Below are 23081 nucleotides of genomic sequence, written 5' to 3'. Positions count from 1 at the left end.
TCTGTAGAGGTCAGAGCAGCCTGGGGGAGAAACATAGAGACAACACAGGGATGAGGTTAGGGTCAGGGCCATGTCTGTAGAGCTCAGAGCAGCCTGGGGAGAGAAACAGAGAGACAACACAGGGATGAGGTTAGGGTCAGGGCCATGTCTGTAGAGCTCAGAGCAGCCTGGGGGAGAAACATAGAGACAACACAGGGACGAGGTTAGGGTCAGGGCCATGTCTGTAGAGGTCAGAGCAGCCTGGGGGAGAAACATAGAGACAACACAGGGACGAGCTTAGGGTCAGGGCCATGTCTGTAGAGCTCAGAGCAGCCTGGGGAGAGAAACATAGAGAAAACACAGGGACGAGGTTAGGGTCAGGGCCATGTCTGTAGAGCTCAGAGCAGCCTGGGGGAGAAACATAGAGACAACACAGGGACGAGCTTAGGGTCAGGGCCATGTCTGTAGAGCTCAGAGCAGCCTGGGGGAGAAACATAGAGACAACACAGGGACGAGCTTAGGGTCAGGGTCATGTCTGTAGAGCTCAGAGCAGCCTGGGGAGAGAAACATAGAGACAACACAGGGATGAGGTTAGGGTCAGGGCCATGTCTGTAGAGCTCAGAGCAGCCTGGGGGAGAAACATAGAGAAAACACAGGGACGAGGTTAGGGTCAGGGCCATGTCTGTAGAGGTCAGAGGTTAGGGTCAGGGCCATGTCTGTAGAGCTCAGAGCAGCCTGGGGGGAGAAACATAGAGAAAACACAGGGACGAGGTTAGGGTCAGGGCCATGTCTCACTGTGTCTACAAGGTTAGAGACTCACTGTGTCTACAGGGTTAGAGACTCACTGTGTCTATAAGGTTAGAGACTCACTGTGTCTATAAGGTTAGAGACTCACTGTGTTTACAGGGTTAGGGACTCACTGTGTCTACAGGGTTAGAGACTCACCGTGTCTATAAGGTTAGAGACTCACTGTGTCTACAGGGTTAGAGACTCACTGTGTTTACAGGGTTAGAGACTCACTGTGTCTACAGGGTTAGAGACTCACTGTGTCTATAAGGTTAGAGACTCACTGTGTCTACAGGGTTAGAGACTCACTGTGTCTATAAGGTTAGAGACTCACTGTGTCTACAGGGTTAGAGACTCACTGTGTCTACAGGGTTAGAGACTCACTGTGTCTATAAGGTTAGAGACTCACTGTGTCTACAGGGTTAGAGACTCACTGTGTCTACAGGGTTAGAGACTCACTGTGTCTACAGGGTTAGAGACTCACTGTGTCTATAAGGTTAGAGACTCACTGTGTCTATAAGGTTAGAGACTCACTGTGTCTACAGGGTTAGAGACCCACTGTGTCTACAGGGTTAGAGACCCACTGTGTCTACAGGGTTAGAGACTCACTGTGTCTACAGGGTTAGAGACTCACTGTGTCTACAGGGTTAGAGACTCACCGTGTCTACAGGGTTAGAGACTCACTGTGTCTACAGGGTTAGAGACTCACTGTGTCTACAGGGTTAGGGACTCACTGTGTCTACAGGGTTAGAGACTCACCGTGTCTACAGGGTTAGAGACTCACTGTGTCTACAGGGTTAGAGACTCACTGTGTCTACAGGGTTAGGGACTCACTGTGTCTACAGGGTTAGGATTAGAGACTCACTGTGTCTACAGGGTTAGAGACTCACTGTGTCTACAGGGTTAGGATTAGAGACTCACTGTGTCTACAGGGTTAGGATTAGAGACTCACTGTGTCTACAGGGTTAGAGACTCACTGTGTCTACAGGGTTAGGATTAGAGACTCACTGTGTCTACAGGGTTAGAGACTCACTGTGTCTACAGGGTTAGGATTAGAGACTCACTGTGTCTACAGGGTTAGAGACTCACTGTGTCTACAGGGTTAGAGACTCACTGTGTCTACAGGGTTAGAGACTCACTGTGTCTACAGGGTTAGAGACTCACTGTGTCTACAGGGTTAGAGACTCACTGTGTCTACAGGGTTAGAGACTCACTGTGTCTACAGGGTTAGAGACTCACTGTGTCTACAGGGTTAGGATTAGAGACTCAATGTGTCTATAAAGTTTGGGTTAGAGACTCACTGTGTCTACAGGGTTAGAGACTCACTGTGTCTATAAGGTTTGGGTTAGAGACTCACTGTGTCTATAAGGTTTGGGTTAGAGACTCACTGTGTCTATAAGGTTTGGGTTAGAGACTCACTGTGTCTATAAGGTTTGGGTTAGAGACTTACTGTGTCTATAAGGTTTGGGTTAGAGACTCACTGTGTATATAAGGTTTGGGTTAGAGACTCACTGTGTATATAAGGTTTGGGTTAGAGACTCACTGTGTCTATAAGGTTTGGGTTAGAGACTCACTGTGTCTATAAGGTTTGGGTTAGAGACTCACTGTGTCTATAAGGTTTGGGTTAGAGACTCACTGTGTCTACAGGGTTAGAGACTCACTGTGTCTATAAGGTTTGGGTTAGAGACTCACTGTGTCTATAAGGTTTGGGTTAGAGACTCACTGTGTCTATAAGGTTTGGGTTAGAGACTCACTGTGTCTATAAGGTTTGGGTTAGAGACTCACTGTGTCTATAAGGTTTGGGTTAGAGACTCACTGTGTCTATAAGGTTTGGGTTAGAGACTCACTGTGTCTATAAGGTTTGGGTTAGAGACTCACTGTGTCTATAAGGTTTGGGTTAGGGACTCACCGTGTCTACAGGGTTAGGGACTAACTGTGTATATAAGGTTTGGGTTAGAGACTCCCTGTGTCTACAGGGTTAGGGACTAACTGTGTCTATAAGGTTTGGGTTAGAGACTCACTGTGTCTATAAGGTTTGGGTTAGAGACTCACTGTGTCTATAAGGTTTGGGTTAGAGACTCACTGTGTCTACAGGGTTAGAGACTCACTGTGTCTACAGGGTTAGAGACTCACTGTGTCTACAGGGTTAGAGACTCACCGTGTCTATAAGGTTTGGGTTAGAGACTCACTGTGTCTATAAGGTTTGGGTTAGAGACTCACTGTGTCTATAAGGTTTGGGTTAGGGACTCACCGTGTCTATAAGGTTTGGGTTAGAGACTCACTGTGTCTATAAGGTTAGAGACTCACTGTGTCTATAAGGTTTGGGTTAGAGACTCACTGTGTCTATAAGGTTTGGGTTAGAGACTCACTGTGTCTATAAGGTTTGGGTTAGGGACTAACTGTGTCTATAAGGTTTGGGTTAGAGACTCACTGTGTCTATAAGGTTTGGGTTAGAGACTCACTGTGTATTTAAGGTTTGGGTTAGAGAATCACTGTGTCTACAGGGTTAGGGACTCACCGTGTCTATAAGGTTTGGGTTAGAGACTCACTGTGTATATAAGGTTTGGGTTAGAGACTCACTGTGTCTATAAGGTTTGGGTTAGAGACTCACTGTGTCTATAAGGTTTGGGTTAGAGACTCACTGTGTCTATAAGGTTAGAGACTCACTGTGTCTACAGGGTTAGAGACTCACTGTGTCTACAGGGTTAGAGACTCACTGTGTCTATAAGGTTAGAGACTCACTGTGTCTATAAGGTTAGAGACTCACTGTGTCTACAGGGTTAGAGACTCACTGTGTCTACAGGGTTAGGGACTCACTGTGTCTATAAGGTTTGGGTTAGAGACTCACTGTGTCTATAAGGTTTGGGTTAGAGACTCACTGTGTCTATAAGGTTTGGGTTAGAGACTCACTGTGTCTATAAGGTTTGGGTTAGAGACTCACTGTGTCTATAAGGTTTGGGTTAGAGACTCACTGTGTCTATAAGGTTAGAGACTCACTGTGTCTATAAGGTTTGGGTTAGAGACTCACTGTGTCTATAAGGTTTGGGTTAGAGACTCACTGTGTCTATAAGGTTTGGGTTAGAGACTCACTGTGTCTATAAGGTTTGGGTTAGAGACTCACTGTGTCTATAAGGTTAGAGACTCACTGTGTCTATAAGGTTAGAGACTCACTGTGTCTATAAGGTTTGGGTTAGAGACTCACTGTGTCTATAAGGTTAGAGACTCACTGTGTCTATAAGGTTTGGGTTAGAGACTCACTGTGTCTATAAGGTTTGGGTTAGAGACTCACTGTGTCTATAAGGTTTGGGTTAGAGACTCACTGTGTCTATAAGGTTAGAGACTCACTGTGTCTATAAGGTTTGGGTTAGAGACTCACTGTGTCTATAAGGTTAGAGACTCACTGTGTCTATAAGGTTTGGGTTAGAGACTCACTGTGTCTATAAGGTTAGAGACTCACTGTGTCTATAAGGTTTGGGTTAGAGACTCACTGTGTCTATAAGGTTAGGGACTAACTGTGTCTATAAGGTTTGGGTTAGAGACTCACTGTGTCTACAGGGTTAGGGACTCACTGTGTCTACAGGGTTAGAGACTCACTGTGTCTACAGGGTTAGAGACTCACTGTGTATATAAGGTTAGAGACTCACTGTGTCTACAGGGTTAGAGACCCACTGTGTCTACAGGGTTAGGGACTAACTGTGTCTACAGGGTTAGAGACTCACCGTGTCTATAAGGTTTGGGTTAGAGACTCACTGTGTCTACAGGGTTAGAGACTCACTGTGTATATAAGGTTAGAGACTCACTGTGTCTATAAGGTTTGGGTTAGAGACTCACTGTGTATATAAGGTTTGGGTTAGAGACTCACTGTGTCTACAGGGTTAGAGACTCACTGTGTCTATAAGGTTTGGGTTAGAGACTCACCGTGTCTATAAGGTTTGGGTTAGAGACTCACTGTGTCTACAGGGTTAGGGACTAACTGTGTCTATAAGGTTTGGGTTAGAGACTCACTGTGTCTATACGGTTTGGGTTAGAGACTCACTGTGTATATAAGGTTTGGGTTAGAGACTCACTGTGTCTATAAGGTTAGAGACTCACTGTGTCTATAAGGTTTGGGTTAGAGACTCACTGTGTCTATAAGGTTTGGGTTAGAGACTCACTGTGTCTATAAGGTTAGAGACTCACTGTGTCTATAAGGTTTGGGTTAGAGACTCACTGTGTCTATAAGGTTTGGGTTAGAGACTCACTGTGTCTATAAGGTTTGGGTTAGAGACTCACTGTGTCTACAGGGTTAGAGACTCACTGTGTCTATAAGGTTTGGGTTAGAGACTCACTGTGTCTATAAGGTTTGGGTTAGAGACTCACTGTGTCTATAAGGTTAGAGACTCAATGTGTCTATAAGGTTTGGGTTAGAGACTCACTGTGTCTATAAGGTTTGGGTTAGAGACTCACTGTGTCTATAAGGTTTGGGTTAGAGACTCACTGTGTCTATAAGGTTTGGGTTAGGGACTAACTGTGTCTATAAGGTTTGGGTTGGAGACTCACTGTGTCTACTGTGTATTTAAGGTTTGGGTTAGAGACTCACTGTGTCTACAGGGTTAGGGACTCACTGTGTCTATAAGTTTGTGTGTCTATAAGGTTAAGGTTTGGGTTAGAGACTCACTGTGTATATAAGGTTTGGGTTAGAGACTCACTGTGTCTATAAGGTTTGGGTTAGAGACTCACTGTGTCTATAAGGTTTGGGTTAGAGACTCACTGTGTCTATAAGGTTAGAGACTCACTGTGTCACTGTGTCTACAGGGTTAGAGACTCACTGTGTCTACAGGGTTAGAGACTCACTGTGTCTATAAGGTTAGAGACTCACTGTGTCTATAAGGTTAGAGACTCACTGTGTCTACAGGGTTAGAGACTCACTGTGTCTACAGGGTTAGGGACTCACTGTGTCTATAAGGTTTGGGTTAGAGACTCACTGTGTCTATAAGGTTTGGGTTAGAGACTCACTGTGTCTATAAGGTTTGGGTTAGAGACTCACTGTGTCTATAAGGTTTGGGTTAGAGACTCACTGTGTCTATAAGGTTTGGGTTAGAGACTCACTGTGTCTTCTATAAAGGTCTACTGTGTCTAAGGTTTGGGTAAGGTTTGGGTTAGAGACTCACTGTGTCTATAAGGTTTGTCTATAAGGTTAGAGACTCACTGTGTCTATAAGGTTAGAGACTCACTGTGTCTATAAGGTTTGGGTTAGAGACTCACTGTGTCTATAAGGTTTGGTTAGAGACTCACTGTGTCTATAAGGTTTGGGTTAGAGACTCACTGTGTCTATAAGGTTTGGGTTAGAGACTCACTGTGTCTATAAGGTTTGGGTTAGAGACTCACTGTGTCTATAAGGTTAGAGACTCACTGTGTCTATAAGGTTTGGGTTAGAGACTCACTGTGTCTATAAGGTTAGAGACTCACTGTGTCTATAAGGTTTGGGTTAGAGACTCACTGTGTCTATAAGGTTAGAGACTCACTGTGTCTATAAGGTTTGGGTTAGAGACTCACTGTGTCTATAACTCACTGGTTAGAGACTCACTGTGTCTATAAGGTTTGGGTTAGAGACTCACTGTGTCTATAAGGTTAGAGACTCACTGTGTCTATAAGGTTTGTTTGGTTAAGGTTAGAGACTCACTGTGTCTATAAGGTTAGAGACTCACTGTGTCTATAAGGTTTGGGTTAGAGACTCACTGTGTCTATAAGGTTAGGGACTAACTGTGTCTATAAGGTTTGGGTTAGAGACTCACTGTGTCTACAGGGTTAGAGACTCACTGTGTCTACAGGGTTAGAGACTCACTGTGTATATAAGGTTAGAGACTCACTGTGTCTACAGGGTTAGAGACCCACTGTGTCTACAGGGTTAGGGACTAACTGTGTCTACAGGGTTAGAGACTCACCGTGTCTATAAGGTTTGGGTTAGAGACTCACTGTGTCTACAGGGTTAGAGACTCACTGTGTATATAAGGTTAGAGACTCACTGTGTCTATAAGGTTTGGGTTAGAGACTCACTGTGTATATAAGGTTTGGGTTAGAGACTCACTGTGTCTACAGGGTTAGAGACTCACTGTGTCTATAAGGTTTGGGTTAGAGACTCACCGTGTCTATAAGGTTTGGGTTAGAGACTCACTGTGTCTACAGGGTTAGGGACTAACTGTGTCTATAAGGTTTGGGTTAGAGACTCACTGTGTCTATAAGGTTTGGGTTAGAGACTCACTGTGTATATAAGGTTTGGGTTAGAGACTCACTGTGTCTATAAGGTTAGAGACTCACTGTGTCTATAAGGTTTGGGTTAGAGACTCACTGTGTCTATAAGGTTTGGGTTAGAGACTCACTGTGTCTATAAGGTTAGAGACTCACTGTGTCTATAAGGTTTGGGTTAGAGACTCACTGTGTCTATAAGGTTTGGGTTAGAGACTCACTGTGTCTATAAGGTTTGGGTTAGAGACTCACTGTGTCTACAGGGTTAGAGACTCACTGTGTCTATAAGGTTTGGGTTAGAGACTCACTGTGTCTATAAGGTTTGGGTTAGAGACTCACTGTGTCTATAAGGTTAGAGACTCAATGTGTCTATAAGGTTTGGGTTAGAGACTCACTGTGTCTATAAGGTTTGGGTTAGAGACAGTTAGAGACTCACTGTGTCTATAAGGTTTGGGTTAGAGACTCACTGTGTCTATAAGGTTTGGGTTAGAGACTCACTGTGTCTATAAGGTTAGAGACTCACTGTGTCTATAAGGTTAGAGACTCACTGTGTCTATAAGGTTTGGGTTAGAGACTCACTGTGTCTATAAGGTTAGAGACTCACTGTGTCTATAAGGTTTGGGTTAGAGACTCACTGTGTCTATAAGGTTTGGGTTAGAGACTCACTGTGTCTATAAGGTTTGGGTTAGAGACTCACTGTGTCTATAAGGTTAGAGACTCACTGTGTCTATAAGGTTTGGGTTAGAGACTCACTGTGTCTATAAGGTTAGAGACTCACTGTGTCTATAAGGTTTGGGTTAGAGACTCACTGTGTCTATAAGGTTAGAGACTCACTGTGTCTATAAGGTTTGGGTTAGAGACTCACTGTGTCTATAAGGTTAGGGACTAACTGTGTCTATAAGGTTTGGGTTAGAGACTCACTGTGTCTACAGGTGTCTATAAGTTAGGGACTCACTGTGTCTACAGGGTTAGAGACTCACTGTGTCTACAGGGTTAGAGACTCACTGTGTATATAAGGTTAGAGACTCACTGTGTCTACAGGGTTAGAGACCCACTGTGTCTACAGGGTTAGGGACTAACTGTGTCTACAGGGTTAGAGACTCACTGTGTCGTGTCTATAAGGTTTGGGTTAGAGACTCACTGTGTCTACAGGGTTAGAGACTCACTGTGTATATAAGGTTAGAGACTCACTGTGTCTATAAGGTTTGGGTTAGAGACTCACTGTGTATATAAGGTTTGGGTTAGAGACTCACTGTGTCTACAGGGTTAGAGACTCACTGTGTCTATAAGGTTTGGGTTAGAGACTCACCGTGTCTATAAGGTTTGGGTTAGAGACTCACTGTGTCTACAGGGTTAGGGACTAACTGTGTCTATAAGGTTTGGGTTAGAGACTCACTGTGTCTATACGGTTTGGGTTAGAGACTCACTGTGTATATAAGGTTTGGGTTAGAGACTCACTGTGTCTATAAGGTTAGAGACTCACTGTGTCTATAAGGTTTGGGTTAGAGACTCACTGTGTCTATAAGGTTTGGGTTAGAGACTCACTGTGTCTATAAGGTTAGAGACTCACTGTGTCTATAAGGTTTGGGTTAGAGACTCACTGTGTCTATAAGGTTTGGGTTAGAGACTCACTGTGTCTATAAGGTTTGGGTTAGAGACTCACTGTGTCTACAGGGTTAGAGACTCACTGTGTCTATAAGGTTTGGGTTAGAGACTCACTGTGTCTATAAGGTTTGGGTTAGAGACTCACTGTGTCTATAAGGTTAGAGACTCAATGTGTCTATAAGGTTTGGGTTAGAGACTCACTGTGTCTATAAGGTTTCACTGGTCTATAAGTTAGAGACTCACTGTGTCTATAAGGTTTGGTCTATAAGTTAGAGACTCACTGTGTCTATAAGGTTTGGGTTAGGGACTAACTGTGTCTATAAGGTTTGGGTTGGAGACTCACTGTGTCTATAAGGTTTGGGTTAGAGACTCACTGTGTATTTAAGGTTTGGGTTAGAGACTCACTGTGTCTACAGGGTTAGGGACTCACCGTGTCTATAAGGTTTGGGTTAGAGACTCACTGTGTATATAAGGTTTGGGTTAGAGACTCACTGTGTCTATAAGGTTTGGGTTAGAGACTCACTGTGTCTATAAGGTTTGGGTTAGAGACTCACTGTGTCTATAGGGTTAGAGACTCACTGTGTCTACAAGGTTTGGGTTAGAGACTACAGGGTTAGAGACTCACTGTGTTTGGGTTAGAGACTCACTGTGTCTATAAGGTTAGAGACTCACTGTGTCTATAAGGTTAGAGTGTCTATAAGGTTTGGGTTAGAGACTCACTGTGTCTATAAGGTTAGGGACTCACTGTGTCTATAAGGTTTGGGTTAGACTCACTGTGTCTATAAGGTTAGGGTTAGAGACTCACTGTGTCTATAAGGGGGTTAGAGACTCACTGTGTCTATAAGGTTTGGGTTAGAGACTCACTGTGTCTACAGGTTTGGGTTAGGACTCACTGTGTCTATAAGGTTTGGGTTAGAGACTCACTGTGTCTATAAGGTTTGGGTTAGAGACTCACTGTGTCTATAAGGTTTGGGTTAGAGACTCACTGTGTCTATAAGGTTTGGGTTAGAGACTCACTGTGTCTATAAGGTTAGAGACTCACTGTGTCTATAAGGTTTGGGTTAGAGACTCACTGTGTCTATAAGGTTTGGGTTAGAGACTCACTGTGTCTATAAGGTTTGGGTTAGAGAGACTCACTGTGTCTATAAGGTTTGGGTTAGAGACTCACTGTGTCTATAAGGTTTGGGTTAGAGACTCACTGTGTCTATAAGGTTTGGTTAGAGACTTAGAGACTCACTGTGTCTATAAGGTTTGGGTTAGAGACTCACTGTGTCTATAGGGACTCACTGTGTCTATAAGGTTAGTTAGAGACTCACTGTGTCTATAAGGTTAGAGACTCACTGTGTCTACAGGGTTAGACTCACTGTGTCTATAAGGGTTAGAGACTCACTGTGTCTACAGGGTTAGAGACTCACTGTGTCTATGGGTTAGAGACTCACTTTGGGTTAGAGACTCACTGTGTCTATAAGGTTTGGTTTGTTAGAGACTCTGTGTCTATAAGGTTAGAGACTCACTGTGTCTATAAGGGTTAGAGACTCACTGTGTCTATAAGGTTAGAGACTCACTGTGTCTATAAGGGTTAGAGACTCACTGTGTCTATAGGGTTAGATAACTGTGTCTTAGGTTAGAGACTCACTGTGTCTATAAGGTTTGGGTTAGAGACTCACTGTGTCTATTAAGAACTCACTGTGTCTATAAGGTTTTGGGTTAGAGACTCACTGTGTCTATAGGTTAGAGACTCACTGTGTCTATAAGGTTTGGGTTAGAGACTCACTGTGTCTATAAGGTTTGGGTTAGAGACTCACTGTGTCTATAAGGTTTGGGTTAGAGAGGGACTCACTGTGTCTATAAGGTTTGGGTTAGAGACTCACTGTGTCTATAAGGTTTGAGGTTAGAGACTCACTGTGTCTATAAGGTTTGGGTTAGAGACTCACTGTGTCTATAAGGGGGTTAGAGACTCACTGTGTCTATAAGGTTTGGGTTAGAGACTCACTGTGTCTATAAGGTTTGGGTTAGAGACTCACTGTGTCTACAGGGTTAGAGACTGTGTCTATAAGGTTTGGGTTAGTCACTGTGTCTATAAGGTTTGGGTTAGAGACTCACTGTGTCTATAAGGTTAGAGACTCACTGTGTCTATAAGGTTTGGGTTAGAGACTCACTGTGTCTATAAGTTTGGGTTAGAGACTCACTGTGTCTATAAGGTTTGGGTTAGAGACTCACTGTGTCTATAAGGTTTCACTGTGTCTAGAGACTCACTGTGTCTATAAGGTTTGGGTTAGAGACTCACTGTGTCTATAAGGTTAGAGACTCACTGTGTCTATAAGGTTTGGGTTAGACTCACTGTGTCTACTCACTGTGTCTATAAGGTTTGGGTTAGAGACTCACTGTGTCTATAAGGTTTGGGTTAGAGACTCACTGTGTCTACAGGTTAGAGACTCACTGTGTCTATAAGGGTTAGAGACTCACTGTGTCTATAAGGTTTGGGTTAGAGACTCACTGTGTCTATAAGGTTTGTTAGAGACTCACTGTGTCTATAAGGTTTGTTAGAGACTCACTGTGTCTATAAGGTTAGAGACTCACTGTGTCTATAAGTTAGAGACTCACTGTGTCTACAGGTTATAAGGTTTGGGTTAGAGACTCACTGTGTCTACAGGGTTAGAGACTCACTGTGTCTACAGGGTTAAGAGACTCACTGTGTCTACTCAGGGGGTTAGAGACTCACTGTGTCTTAGAGACTCACTGTGTCTATAAGGTTAGAGAGACTCACTGTGTCTATAAGGTTTGGGTTAGAGACTCACTGTGTCTATAAGGTTAGAGACTCACTGTGTCTAAGGTTAGGGTTAGAGACTCACTGTGTCTACAGGGTTAGAGACTCACTGTGTCTATAAGGTTTGGGTTAGGGCCACAGGGTTAGAGACTCACTGTGTCTACAGGGTTAGAGACTCACTGTGTCTACAGGGTTAGAGACTCACTGTGTCTATAAGGTTAGAGACTCACTGTGTCTATAAGGTTAGAGACTCACTGTGTCTATAAGGTTAGAGACTCACTGTGTCTACAGGGTTAGAGACTCACTGTGTCTATAAGGTTAGGATTAGACTCACTGTGTCTATAAGGTCTATGGTCGTTAGAGACTCACTGTGTCTACTCACTGTGTCTAGGTGTCTTTTGTTAGAGACTCACTGTGTCTATAAGGTTTGGACTCACTGTGTCTATAAGGTTTGGGAGACTCACTGTGTCTATAAGGTTAGAGACTCACTGTGTCTATAGGTTTAGGTTAGAGACTCACTGTGTCTATAAGGTTAGGGACTCACTGTGTTTGGGTTAGAGACTCACTGTGTCTATAAGGTTTGGGTTAGAGACTCACTGTGTCTATAAGGTTTGGGTTAGAGACTCACTGTGTCTATAAGGTTTGGGTTAGAGACTCACTGTGTCTATAAGTGTCTATAAGGTTTGGGTTAGAGACTCACTGTGTCTATAAGGTTTGGGTTAGAGACTCACTGTGTCTATACTGTGGTTAGAGACTCACTGTGTCTATAAGGTTTTGGGTTAGAGACTCACTGTCTATAAGTCTATAAGGTTAGAGACTCACTGTGTCTATAAGGTTTGGGTTAGAGACTCACTGTGTCTATAAGGTTAGAGACTCACTGTGTATATAAGGTTTGGGTTAGAGACTCACTGTGTCTATAAGGTTTGGGTTAGAGACTCACTGTGTCGAGCGAGGCAGCAGCCCTGAGGTCAGGCAGGAAGCCCACCTCCAGCAGATGAAGCAGGAAGTTCTGGTCCTCTATCCCATTAGACCCGGTCCAGGAACAGCACCATGGCTGCCTTGTGGTCCACTGGACAGAACCCTGCTGACATATCAGGCTCTACCACCACTGTGTCTACCCATCTAGACACACAACAGACAGACAGAGTCAGACTCTACCACTGTGTCTACCCATCTCACTGACCCATCTAGACACAACAGACAGACCAGAGTCAGACTCTACCACCGACCCATCTAGACACACAACAGACAGACCAGAGTCAGACTCTACCACTGACCCATCTAGACACACAACAGACAGACCAGAGTCAGACTCTACCACCGACCCATCTAGACACACAACAGACAGACCAGAGTCAGACTCTACCACTGACCCATCTAGACACACAACAGACAGACCAGAGTCAGACTCTACCACCGACCCATCTAGACACACAACAGACAGACCAGAGTCAGACTCTACCACTGACCCATCTAGACACACAGCAGACAGACCGGACTCCACTACTGACCCATCTAGACACACAACAGACAGACCAGAGTCAGACTCTACCACTGACCCATCTAGACACACAACAGACAGACCAGAGTCCACCACTGACCCATCTAGACACACAACAGACAGACTCCACTACTGACCCATCTAGACACACAACAGACAGACCAGACTCCACTACTGACCCATCTAGACACACAACAGACAGACTCCACTACTGACCCATCTAGACACACAACAGACAGACCAGACTCCACTACTGACCCATCTAGACACACAACAGACAGACCAGACTCCACTACTGACCCATCTAGACACACAACAGACAGACCAGACTCTACCACTGACCCATCTAGACACACAACAGACAGACCAGACTCTACCACTGACCCATCTAGACACACAACAGACAGACCAGACTCCACCACTGACCCATCTAGACAAACAACAGACAGACTCCACTACTGACCCATCTAGACACACAACAGACAGACCAGACTCTACCACTGACCCATCTAGACACACAACAGACAGACCAGAGTCAGACTCCAGCTTAGTTTAACAGAGTGGTGGATGGTTCTAGGTCAGTTTAACAGAGTAGTGGATGGTTTTAGGTCTGTTTAACAGAGTAGTGGATGGTTTTAGGTCCGTTTAACAGAGTAGTGGATGGTTTTAGGTCTGTTTAACAGAGTAGTGGATGGTTTTAGGTCCGTTTAACAGAGTAGTGGATGGTTCTGGGTCAGTTTAACAGAGTAGTGGATGGTTCTAGGTCAGTTTAACAGAGTAGTGGATGGTTCTAGGTCAGTTTAACAGAGTAGTGGATGGTTGTAGGTCAGTTTAACATAATAGTGGATGGTTCTAGGTCAGTTTAACAGAGTAGTGGATGGTTCTAGGTCAGTTTAACAGAGTAGTGAATGGCTTTAGGTCAGTTGGGGTGAACCGTGGGTAATATCTACACCCCTGCAACGCCCCAGAGGTTTAGTGGGGAGAGAGCCCACCCACCTTTGGCCAGAGTCGGCATGGGGAAGGGGATGCTGATGACTCCTTCTAGGTCCTCTATGGGGATCAGGGAACGTAGGATGGCTCGTATCCTGATGGCCTCACCCTTCCCAGCATGAATCAGCTGGAGAACACACAACACCCCCCCCTCAGTGAATGTCTGTATCCAAAATGTGATGAGCCTTAATGTGTCTGGACCCCAGGAAGATAGAGGTAGCAGCTAACGGGAGTCCGTCATAATGACAAGATACAACTAACAATGCCCCCTATTCCCTATATAGAACACTACTGTTGACCAGGGCCCTATTCCCTATATAGAACACTACTGTTGACCAGGGCCCTATTCCCTATATAGAACACTACTGTTGAACAGAGCCCTATTCCCTATATAGTACACTACTGTTGACCAGAGCCCTATTCCCTATATAGAACACTACTGTTGACCAGAGCCCTATTCCCTATATAGAACACTACTGTTGACCAGAGCCCTATTCCCTATATAGAACACTACTGTTGACCAGAGCCCTATTCCCTATATAGAACACTACTGTTGACCAGAGCCCTATTCCCTATATAGAACACTACTGTTGACCAGAGCCCTATTCCCTATAAAGAACACTACTGTTGACCAGAGCCCTATTCCCTATATAGAACACTACTGTTGACCAGAGCCCTATTCCCTATATAGAACACTACTGTTGACCAGAGCCCTATTCCCTATATAGAACACTACTGTTGACCAGAGCTCTATTCCCTATATAGAACACTACTGTTGACCAGAGCTCTATTCCCTATATAGAACACTACTGTTGACCAGAGCCCTATTCCCTATATAGAACACTACTGTTGACCAGAGCCCTATTCCCTATATAGAACACTACTGTTGACCAGAGCCCTATTCCCTATATAGAACACTACTGTTGACCAGAGCCCTATTCCCTATATAGAACACTACTGTTGACCAGAGCCCTATTCCTATATAGAACACTACTGTTGACCAGAGCCCTATTCCCTGTATAGAACACTACTGTTGACCAGAGCCCTATTCCCTATATAGAACACTACTGTTGACCAGAGCCCTATTCCCTATATAGAACACTACTGTTGACCAGAGCCCTATTCCCTATATAGAACACTACTGTTGACCAGAGCCCTATTCCCTATATAGAACACTACTGTTGACCAGAGCACTATTCCCTATATAGAACACTACTGTTGACTAGAGCCCTGTTCCCTATATAGTACACTACTGTTGACCAGAGCCCTATTCCCTATATAGAACAATACTGTTGACTAGAGCCCTATTCCCTATATAGTACACTATTGTTGACCAGGGCCCTATTCCCTATATAGAACACTACTGTTGACCAGAGCCCTATTCCCTATATAGAACACTACTGTTGACCAGAGCCCTATTCCCTATATAGAACACTACTGTTGACCAGAGCCCTATTCCCTATATAGAACACTACTGTTGACCAGAGCCCTATTCCCTATATAGAACACTACTGTTGACCAGAGCCCTATTCCCTATATAGAACACTACTGTTGACCAGGGCCCTATTCCCTATATAGAACACTACTGTTGCCCAGAGCCCTATTCCCTATATAGAACACTACTGTTGACCAGAGCCCTATTCCCTATATAGAACACTACTGTTGACCAGAGCACTATTCCCTATATAGAACACTACTGTTGACTAGAGCCCTGTTCCCTATATAGTACACTACTGTTGACCAGAGCCCTATTCCCTATATAGAACAATACTGTTGACTAGAGCCCTATTCCCTATATAGTACACTATTGTTGACCAGGGCCCTATTCCCTATATAGAACACTACTGTTGACCAGAGCCCTATTCCCTATATAGAACACTACTGTTGACCAGAGCCCTATTCCCTATATAGAACACTACTGTTGACCAGGGCCCTATTCCCTATATAGAACACTACTGTTGACCAGAGCCCTATTCCCTATATAGAACACTACTGTTGACCAGGGCCCTATTCCCTATATAGAACACTACTTTAGACCAGAGCCCTATTCCCTATATAGAACACTACTGTTGCCTAGGGCCCTATTCCCTATATATAACACTACTGTTGACCAGAGCCCTATTCCCTATATAGAACACTACTGTTGACCAGAGCCCTATTCCCTATATAGAACACTACTGTTGACCAGGGCCCTATTCCCTATATAGAACACTACTGTTGACCAGAGCCCTATTCCCTATATAGAACACTACTGTTGACCAGAGCCCTATTCCCTATATAGAACACTACTTTAGACCAGAGCCCTATTCCCTATATAGAACACTACTGTTGCCTAGGGCCCTATTCCCTATATAGAACACTACTGTTGACCAGAGCCCTATTCCCTATATAGAACACTACTGTTGACCAGAGCCCTATTCCCTATATAGAACACTACTGTTGACCAGAGCCCTATTCCCTATATAGAACACTACTGTTGACCAGAGCCCTATTCCCTATATAGAACACTACTGTTGACCAGAGCCCTATTCCCTATATAGAACACTACTGTTGACCAGAGCCCTATTCCCTATATAGAACACTACTGTTGACCAGGGCCCTATTCCCTATATAGAACACTACTGTTGACCAGAGCCCTATTCCCTATATATAACACTACTGTTGACCAGAGCACTATTCCCTATAGAACACTACTGTTGACCAGAGCCCTATTCCCTATATAGAAGAACACTACTGTTGACCAGAGACCTATTCCCTATATAGAACACTACTGTTGACCAGAGCCCTATTCCCTATATAGAACACTACTGTTGACCAGGGCCCTATTCCCTATATAGAACACTACTGTTGACCAGAGCCCTATTCCCTATATAGAACACTACTGCTGACCAGAGCCCTATTCCCTATATAGAACACTACTGTTGACCAGAGCACTATTCCCTATATAGAACACTACTGTTGACCAGAGCCCTATTCCCTATATAGAACACTACTGTTGACCAGATTCCTATTCCCTATATAGAACACTACTGTTGACCAGAGCCCTATTCCCTATATAGAACACTACTGTTGACCTGAGCCCTATTCCCTATATAGAACACTACTGTTGACCAGAGCCCTATTCCCTACATAGAACACTACTGTTGACCAGAGCCCTATTCCCTATATAGAACACTACTGTTGACCAGAGCCCTATTCCCTATATAGAACACTACTGTTGACCAGAGCCCTATTCCCTATATAGAACACTACTGTTGACCGGAGCCCTATTCCCTATATAGAACACTACTGTTGACCAGAGCCCTATTCCCTATATAGAACACTACTGTTGACCAGAGCCCTATTCCCTATATAGAACACTACTGTTGACCAGAGCCCTATTCCCTATATAGAACACTACTGTTGACCAGAGCCCTATTCCCTATATAGAACACTACTGTTGACCAGAGCCCTATTCCCTATATAGAACACTACTGTTGACCAGAGCCCTATTCCCTATATAGAACACTACTGTTGACGAGAGCCCTATTCCCTTATATAGAACACTACTGTTGACCAGAGCCCTATTCCCTATATAGAACACTACTGTTGACCAGGGCCCTATTCCCTACATAGAACACCACCATGGCTAAACGGCTGGCAGAAGATTTGAAAAACAGGAAATGAGGTGAAAACCAACGATGAAATGTTGAAACTAAATGAGGGTTAGAGACTATTTTTATTAAAGTGTAATTTAACCTTTTATATAATATAATTTAACCAGTCTACCATCACTCTAGCATGACCCTGGTTCTAAAAGTGTCCCTGTCTCAAATAGCACCCTATTGGCTCTTACAGTGTCCCTGCCTCAAATAGCACCCTATTGGCTCTTACAGTGTTCCTGCCTCAAATAGCACTCTATTGGCTCTTACAGTGTCCCTGCCTCAAATAGCACCCTATTGGATCTTACAGTGTCCCTGCCTCAAATAGCACCCTATTGGCTCTTACAGTGTCCCTGCCTCAAATAGCACCCTATTGGCTCTTACAGTGTCCCTGTCTCAAATAGCACCCTATTGGCTCTTACAGTGTCCCTGTCTCAATTAGGTCAACCCTATTCTCACCCTATTGGTTCTAAGATTGTGTGTGTGTGTGTGTGTGTGTGTGTGTGTGTGTGTGTGTGTGTGTGTGTGTGTGTGTGTGTGTGACTCACGTGCATCTCAGGGGCACAGCGCCCCAGCAGGTCTATGAGGGCTGCGTAGAAGGTCATTATAGCGTTTCCCATGTGAATAGTGTCGTCTTCCTCATCCTCCAATAACACCTCACTGCTGAGGACACACACACACACACACACACACACACACACACACACACACACACAGTATAAGTCAAATGTTTGGACACACCTACTCATTCCAGGGTTTTTCTTTATATTTACTATTCTCTACATTGTAGAATAATAGTGAAGACATCAAAACCATGAAATAACACATATGGAATCATGTAGTAACCAAAAAAGTGTTAAACAAATCAAAATATGTTTTATTTTGCATTAATGACAGCTTTGCACACTCCTGGCGTTCTCTCAACCAGCTTCATGAGGAATTATTTTCCAACAGTCTTGAAGGAGTTCCCACATATGCTGAGCACTTGTTGGCTGATTTTCCTTCCCTCTCCGGTCCAACTCATCCCAAACCATCTCAATTGGGTGATGTCGGTTGATTGTGGAGGCCAGGTCATCTGATGCAGCACTCCATCACTCTCCTTGTTGGTCAAACAGCCCTTACACAGCCTGGAGGTGTGTTGGGTCATTGTTTCTGAGTCTGATGCCTGATAGGAGTAGGGCAGACTATCTAAGGGACTTTTATAGAACGCCTGGCAGCATGGCCAGACAGAACAGGAACACTGAGGAGTAATGAGGACATACTCTGGCACGGGGGAGGCAGGAGAGAGTCCAGAGGGAGGGAGAGTGGACGGCAGAGAACGAGGGGGGGGTAGGGATGGATTTGGAGTTGGAAGGGGAGGAGAAAGGGAGAGAGCGAGAGAGAGAAAGAAGGTGAGAGAGAACGGGACAGAGAGAGGTACTACAGAGGTAGGAGAAGAACCCATCCCTACAGTGTTAGGGTTAGAGCCCAGTTCAATGGAACCTACAGTGTCCTGCTATGACAGGGGTACCTACAGTGTCCTGCTATGTCAGGGGTACCTACAGTGTCCTATGTCAGGGGTACCTACAGTGTCCCGCTATGTCAGGGGTACCTACAGTGTCCCGCTATGTCAGGGGTACCTACAGTGTCCTATGACAGGGGTACCTACAGTGTCCTGCTATGTCAGGGGTACCTACAGTGTCCTATGTCAGGGGTACCTACAGTGTCCCGCTATGTCAGGGGTACCTACAGTGTCCTGCTATGACAGGGGTACCTACAGTGTCCTGCTATGACAGGAGTACCTACAGTGTCCTGCTATGACAGGGGTACCTACAGTGTCCTGCTATGTCAGGGGTACCTACAGTGTCCTATGTCAGGGGTACCTACAGTGTCCTATGTCAGGGGTACCTACAGTGTCCTGCTATGTCAGGGGTACCTACAGTGTCCTGCTATGTCAGGGGTACCTACAGTGTCCTATGTCAGGGGTACCTACAGTGTCCTGCTATGTCAGGGGTACCTACAGTGTCCTGCTATGACAGGGGTACCTACAGTGTCCTGCTATGACAGGGGTACCTACAGTGTCCTGCTATGTCAGGGGTACCTACAGTGTCCTGCTATGACAGGGGTATCTACAGTGTCCTATGTCAGGGGTACCTACAGTGTCCTGCTATGTCAGGGGTACCTACAGTGTCCTATGTCAGGGGTACCTACAGTGTCCTGCTATGTCAGGGGTACCTACAGTGTCCTGCTATGACAGGGGTACCTACAGTGTCCTGCTATGTCAGGGGTACCTACAGTGTCCTATGACAGGGGTATCTACAGTGTCCTATGTCAGGGGTACCTACAGTGTCCTATGACAGGGGTATCTACAGTGTCCTATGTCAGGGGTACCTACAGTGTCCTATGTCAGGGGTACCTACAGTGTCCTGCTATGTCAGGGGTACCTACAGTGTCCTGCTATGTCAGGGGTACCTACAGTGTCCTGCTATGTCAGGGGTACCTACAGTGTCCTATGACAGGGGTATCTACAGTGTCCTATGTCAGGGGTACCTACAGTGTCCTATGTCAGGGGTACCTACAGTGTCCTGCTATGTCAGGGGTACCTACAGTGTCCTATGTCAGGGGTACCTACAGTGTCCTGCTATGTCAGGGGTACCTACAGTGTCCTGCTATGACAGGAGTACCTACAGTGTCCTGCTATGACAGGAGTACCTACAGTGTCCTGCTATGACAGGGGTATCTACAGTGTCCTATGTCAGGGGTACCTACAGTGTCCTGCTATGTCAGGGGTACCTACAGTGTCCTGCTATGACAGGGGTACCTACAGTGTCCTGCTATGTCAGGGGTACCTACAGTGTCCTGCTATGTCAGGGGTACCTACAGTGTCCTGCTATGTCAGGGGTACCTACAGTGTTCTGCTATGTCAGGGGTACCTACAGTGTCCTGCTATGTCAGGGGTATCTACAGTGTCCTGCTATGACAGGGGTACCTACAGTGTCCTGCTATGTCAGGGGTACCTACAGTGTCCTGCTATGTCAGGGGTACCTACAGTGTCCTGCTATGTCAGGGGTACCTACAGTGTTCTGCTATGTCAGGGGTACCTACAGTGTCCTGCTATGTCAGGGGTACCTACAGTGTCCTGCTATGTCAGGGGTATCTACAGTGTCCTGCTATGACAGGGGTATCTACAGTGTCCTGCTATGTCAGGGGCACCTACAGTGTTCTGCTATATCAGGGGTACCTACAGTGTCCTGCTATGTCAGGGGTACCTACAGTGTCCTATGTCAGGGGTACCTACAGTGTCCTGCTATGACAGGGGTACCTACAGTGTCCTATGTCAGGGGTACCTACAGTGTCCTGCTATGTCAGGGGTACCTACAGTGTCCTGCTATGTCAGGGGCACCTACAGTGTCCTGCTATGTCAGGGGCACCTACAGTGTCCTGCTATGTCAGGGGTACCTACAGTGTCCTATGTCAGGGGTACCTACAGTGTCCTATGTCAGGGGTACCTACAGTGTTCTGCTATGTCAGGGGTACCTACAGTGTCCTGCTATGTCAGGGGTACCTACAGTGTCCTGCTATGTCAGGGGTACCTACAGTGTCCTGCTATGACAGGGGTACCTACAGTGTCCTGCTATGTCAGGGGTACCTACAGTGTCCTGCTATGACAGGGGTACCTACAGTGTCCTGCTATGTCAGGGGTACCTACAGTGTCCTGCTATGACAGGGGTACCTACAGTGTCCTGCTATGTCAGGGGTACCTACAGTGTCCTATGTCAGGGGTACCTACAGTGTCCTATGTCAGGGGTACCTACAGTGTCCTGCTATGACAGGGGTACCTACAGTGTCCTGCTATGTCAGGGGTACCTACAGTGTCCTGCTATGTCAGGGGTACCTACAGTGTTCTGCTATGTCAGGGGTACCTACAGTGTCCTGCTATGTCAGGGGTATCTACAGTGTCCTGCTATGACAGGGGTACCTACAGTGTCCTATGTCAGGGGTACCTACAGTGTCCTGCTATGTCAGGGGTACCTACAGTGTCCTGCTATGACAGGGGTACCTACAGTGTCCTGCTATGACAGGGGTACCTACAGTGTCCTATGTCAGGGGTACCTACAGTGTCCTGCTATGGCAGGGGTACCTACAGTGTCCTATGTCAGGGGTACCTACAGTGTCCTGCTATGTCAGGGGTATCTACAGTGTCCTGCTATGTCAGGGGTATCTACAGTGTCCTATGTCAGGGGTACCTACAGTGTCCTGCTATGTCAGGGGTACCTACAGTGTCCTGCTATGTCAGGGGTACCTACAGTGTCCTGCTATGTCAGGGGTACCTACAGTGGCCTGCTATGACAGGGGTACCTACAGTGTCCTGCTATGTCAGGGGTACCTACAGTGTCCTGCTATGACAGGGGCACCTACAGTGTCCTGCTATGTCAGGGGTACCTACAGTGTCCTATGTCAGGGGTACCTACAGTGTCCTGCTATGACAGGGGTATCTACAGTGTCCTGCTATGTCAGGGGTATCTACAGTGTCCTGCTATGTCAGGGGTACCTACAGTGTCCTGCTATGTCAGGGGTACCTACAGTGTCCTGCTATGACAGGGGTACCTACAGTGTCCTGCTATGACAGGGGTACCTACAGTGTCCTGCTATGTCAGGGGTACCTACAGTGTCCTGCTATGTCAGGGGTACCTACAGTGTCCTGCTATGACAGGGGTACCTACAGTGTCCTGCTATGTCAGGGGTACCTACAGTGTCCTGCTATGTCAGGGGTACCTACAGTGTCCTGCTATGTCAGGGGTACCTACAGTGTCCTGCTATGTCAGGGGTACCTACAGTGTCCTGCTGGCCTCTGAGGTAGGGGAGGGCCTGTCTTTACAGGGGTACCTACAGTGTCCTGCTGGCCTCTGAGGTAGGGGAGGGTCCGTCTCTACAGGGGTACCTACAGTGTCCTGCTGGCCTCTGAGGTAGGGGAGGGTCCGTCTCTACAGGGGTACCTACAGTGTCCTGCTGGCCTCTGAGGTAGGGGAGGGCCCGTCTCTACAGGGGTACCTACAGTGTCCTGCTGGCCTCTGAGGTAGGGGAGGGCCCGTCTCTACAGGGGTACCTACAGTGTCCTGCTGGCCTCTGAGGTAGGGGAGGGCCCGTCTCTACAGGGGTACCTACAGTGTCCTGCTGGCCTCTGAGGTAGGGGAGGGCCTGTCTCTACAGGGTACCTACAGTGTCCTGCTGGCCTCTGAGGTAGGGAGGCCCGTCTCTACAGGGGGTACCTACAGTGTCCTGCTGGCCTCTGAGGTAGGGGAGGGCCTGTCTTTACAGGGGTACCTACAGTGTCCTGCTGGCCTCTGAGGTAGGGGAGGGCCTGTCTCTACAGGGGTACCTACAGTGTCCTGCTGGCCTCTGAGGTAGGGGAGGGCCCGTCTCTACGGGGGTACCTACAGTGTCCTGCTGGCCTCTGAGGTAGGGGAGGGCCCGTCTCTACGGGGGTACCTACAGTGTCCTGCTGGCCTCTGAGGTAGGGGAGGGCCCGTCTCTACAGGTTACCTACAGTGTCCTGCTGGCCTCTGAGCTGGGGGGGGCCCGTCTCTACTGGGGTACCTACAGTGTC

General features: G+C 46.2%; 1 protein-coding gene across 1 annotated transcript in view; it reads right to left on the bottom strand.

The window, feature by feature from the left end:
* The window catches only part of LOC135513359 (ryanodine receptor 2-like), a 382179-nt gene that overhangs the window by 203501 nt on the left and 155597 nt on the right, over positions 1–23081 (bottom strand). The window contains 4 exon segments of the mRNA XM_064936287.1: positions 12303–12389; positions 12391–12476; positions 13860–13980; positions 18043–18157. Coding sequence (XP_064792359.1) covers positions 12303–12389; positions 12391–12476; positions 13860–13980; positions 18043–18157 — 409 coding nt within the window.

The sequence above is a fragment of the Oncorhynchus masou genome, chromosome 24, assembly GCF_036934945.1.
Source record: "Oncorhynchus masou masou isolate Uvic2021 chromosome 24, UVic_Omas_1.1, whole genome shotgun sequence".
NCBI lineage: Eukaryota > Metazoa > Chordata > Actinopteri > Salmoniformes > Salmonidae > Oncorhynchus > Oncorhynchus masou.
The sequence above is the reverse complement of the archived record's forward strand: the minus strand, read 5'-3'. Positions and strand labels throughout refer to the sequence as shown.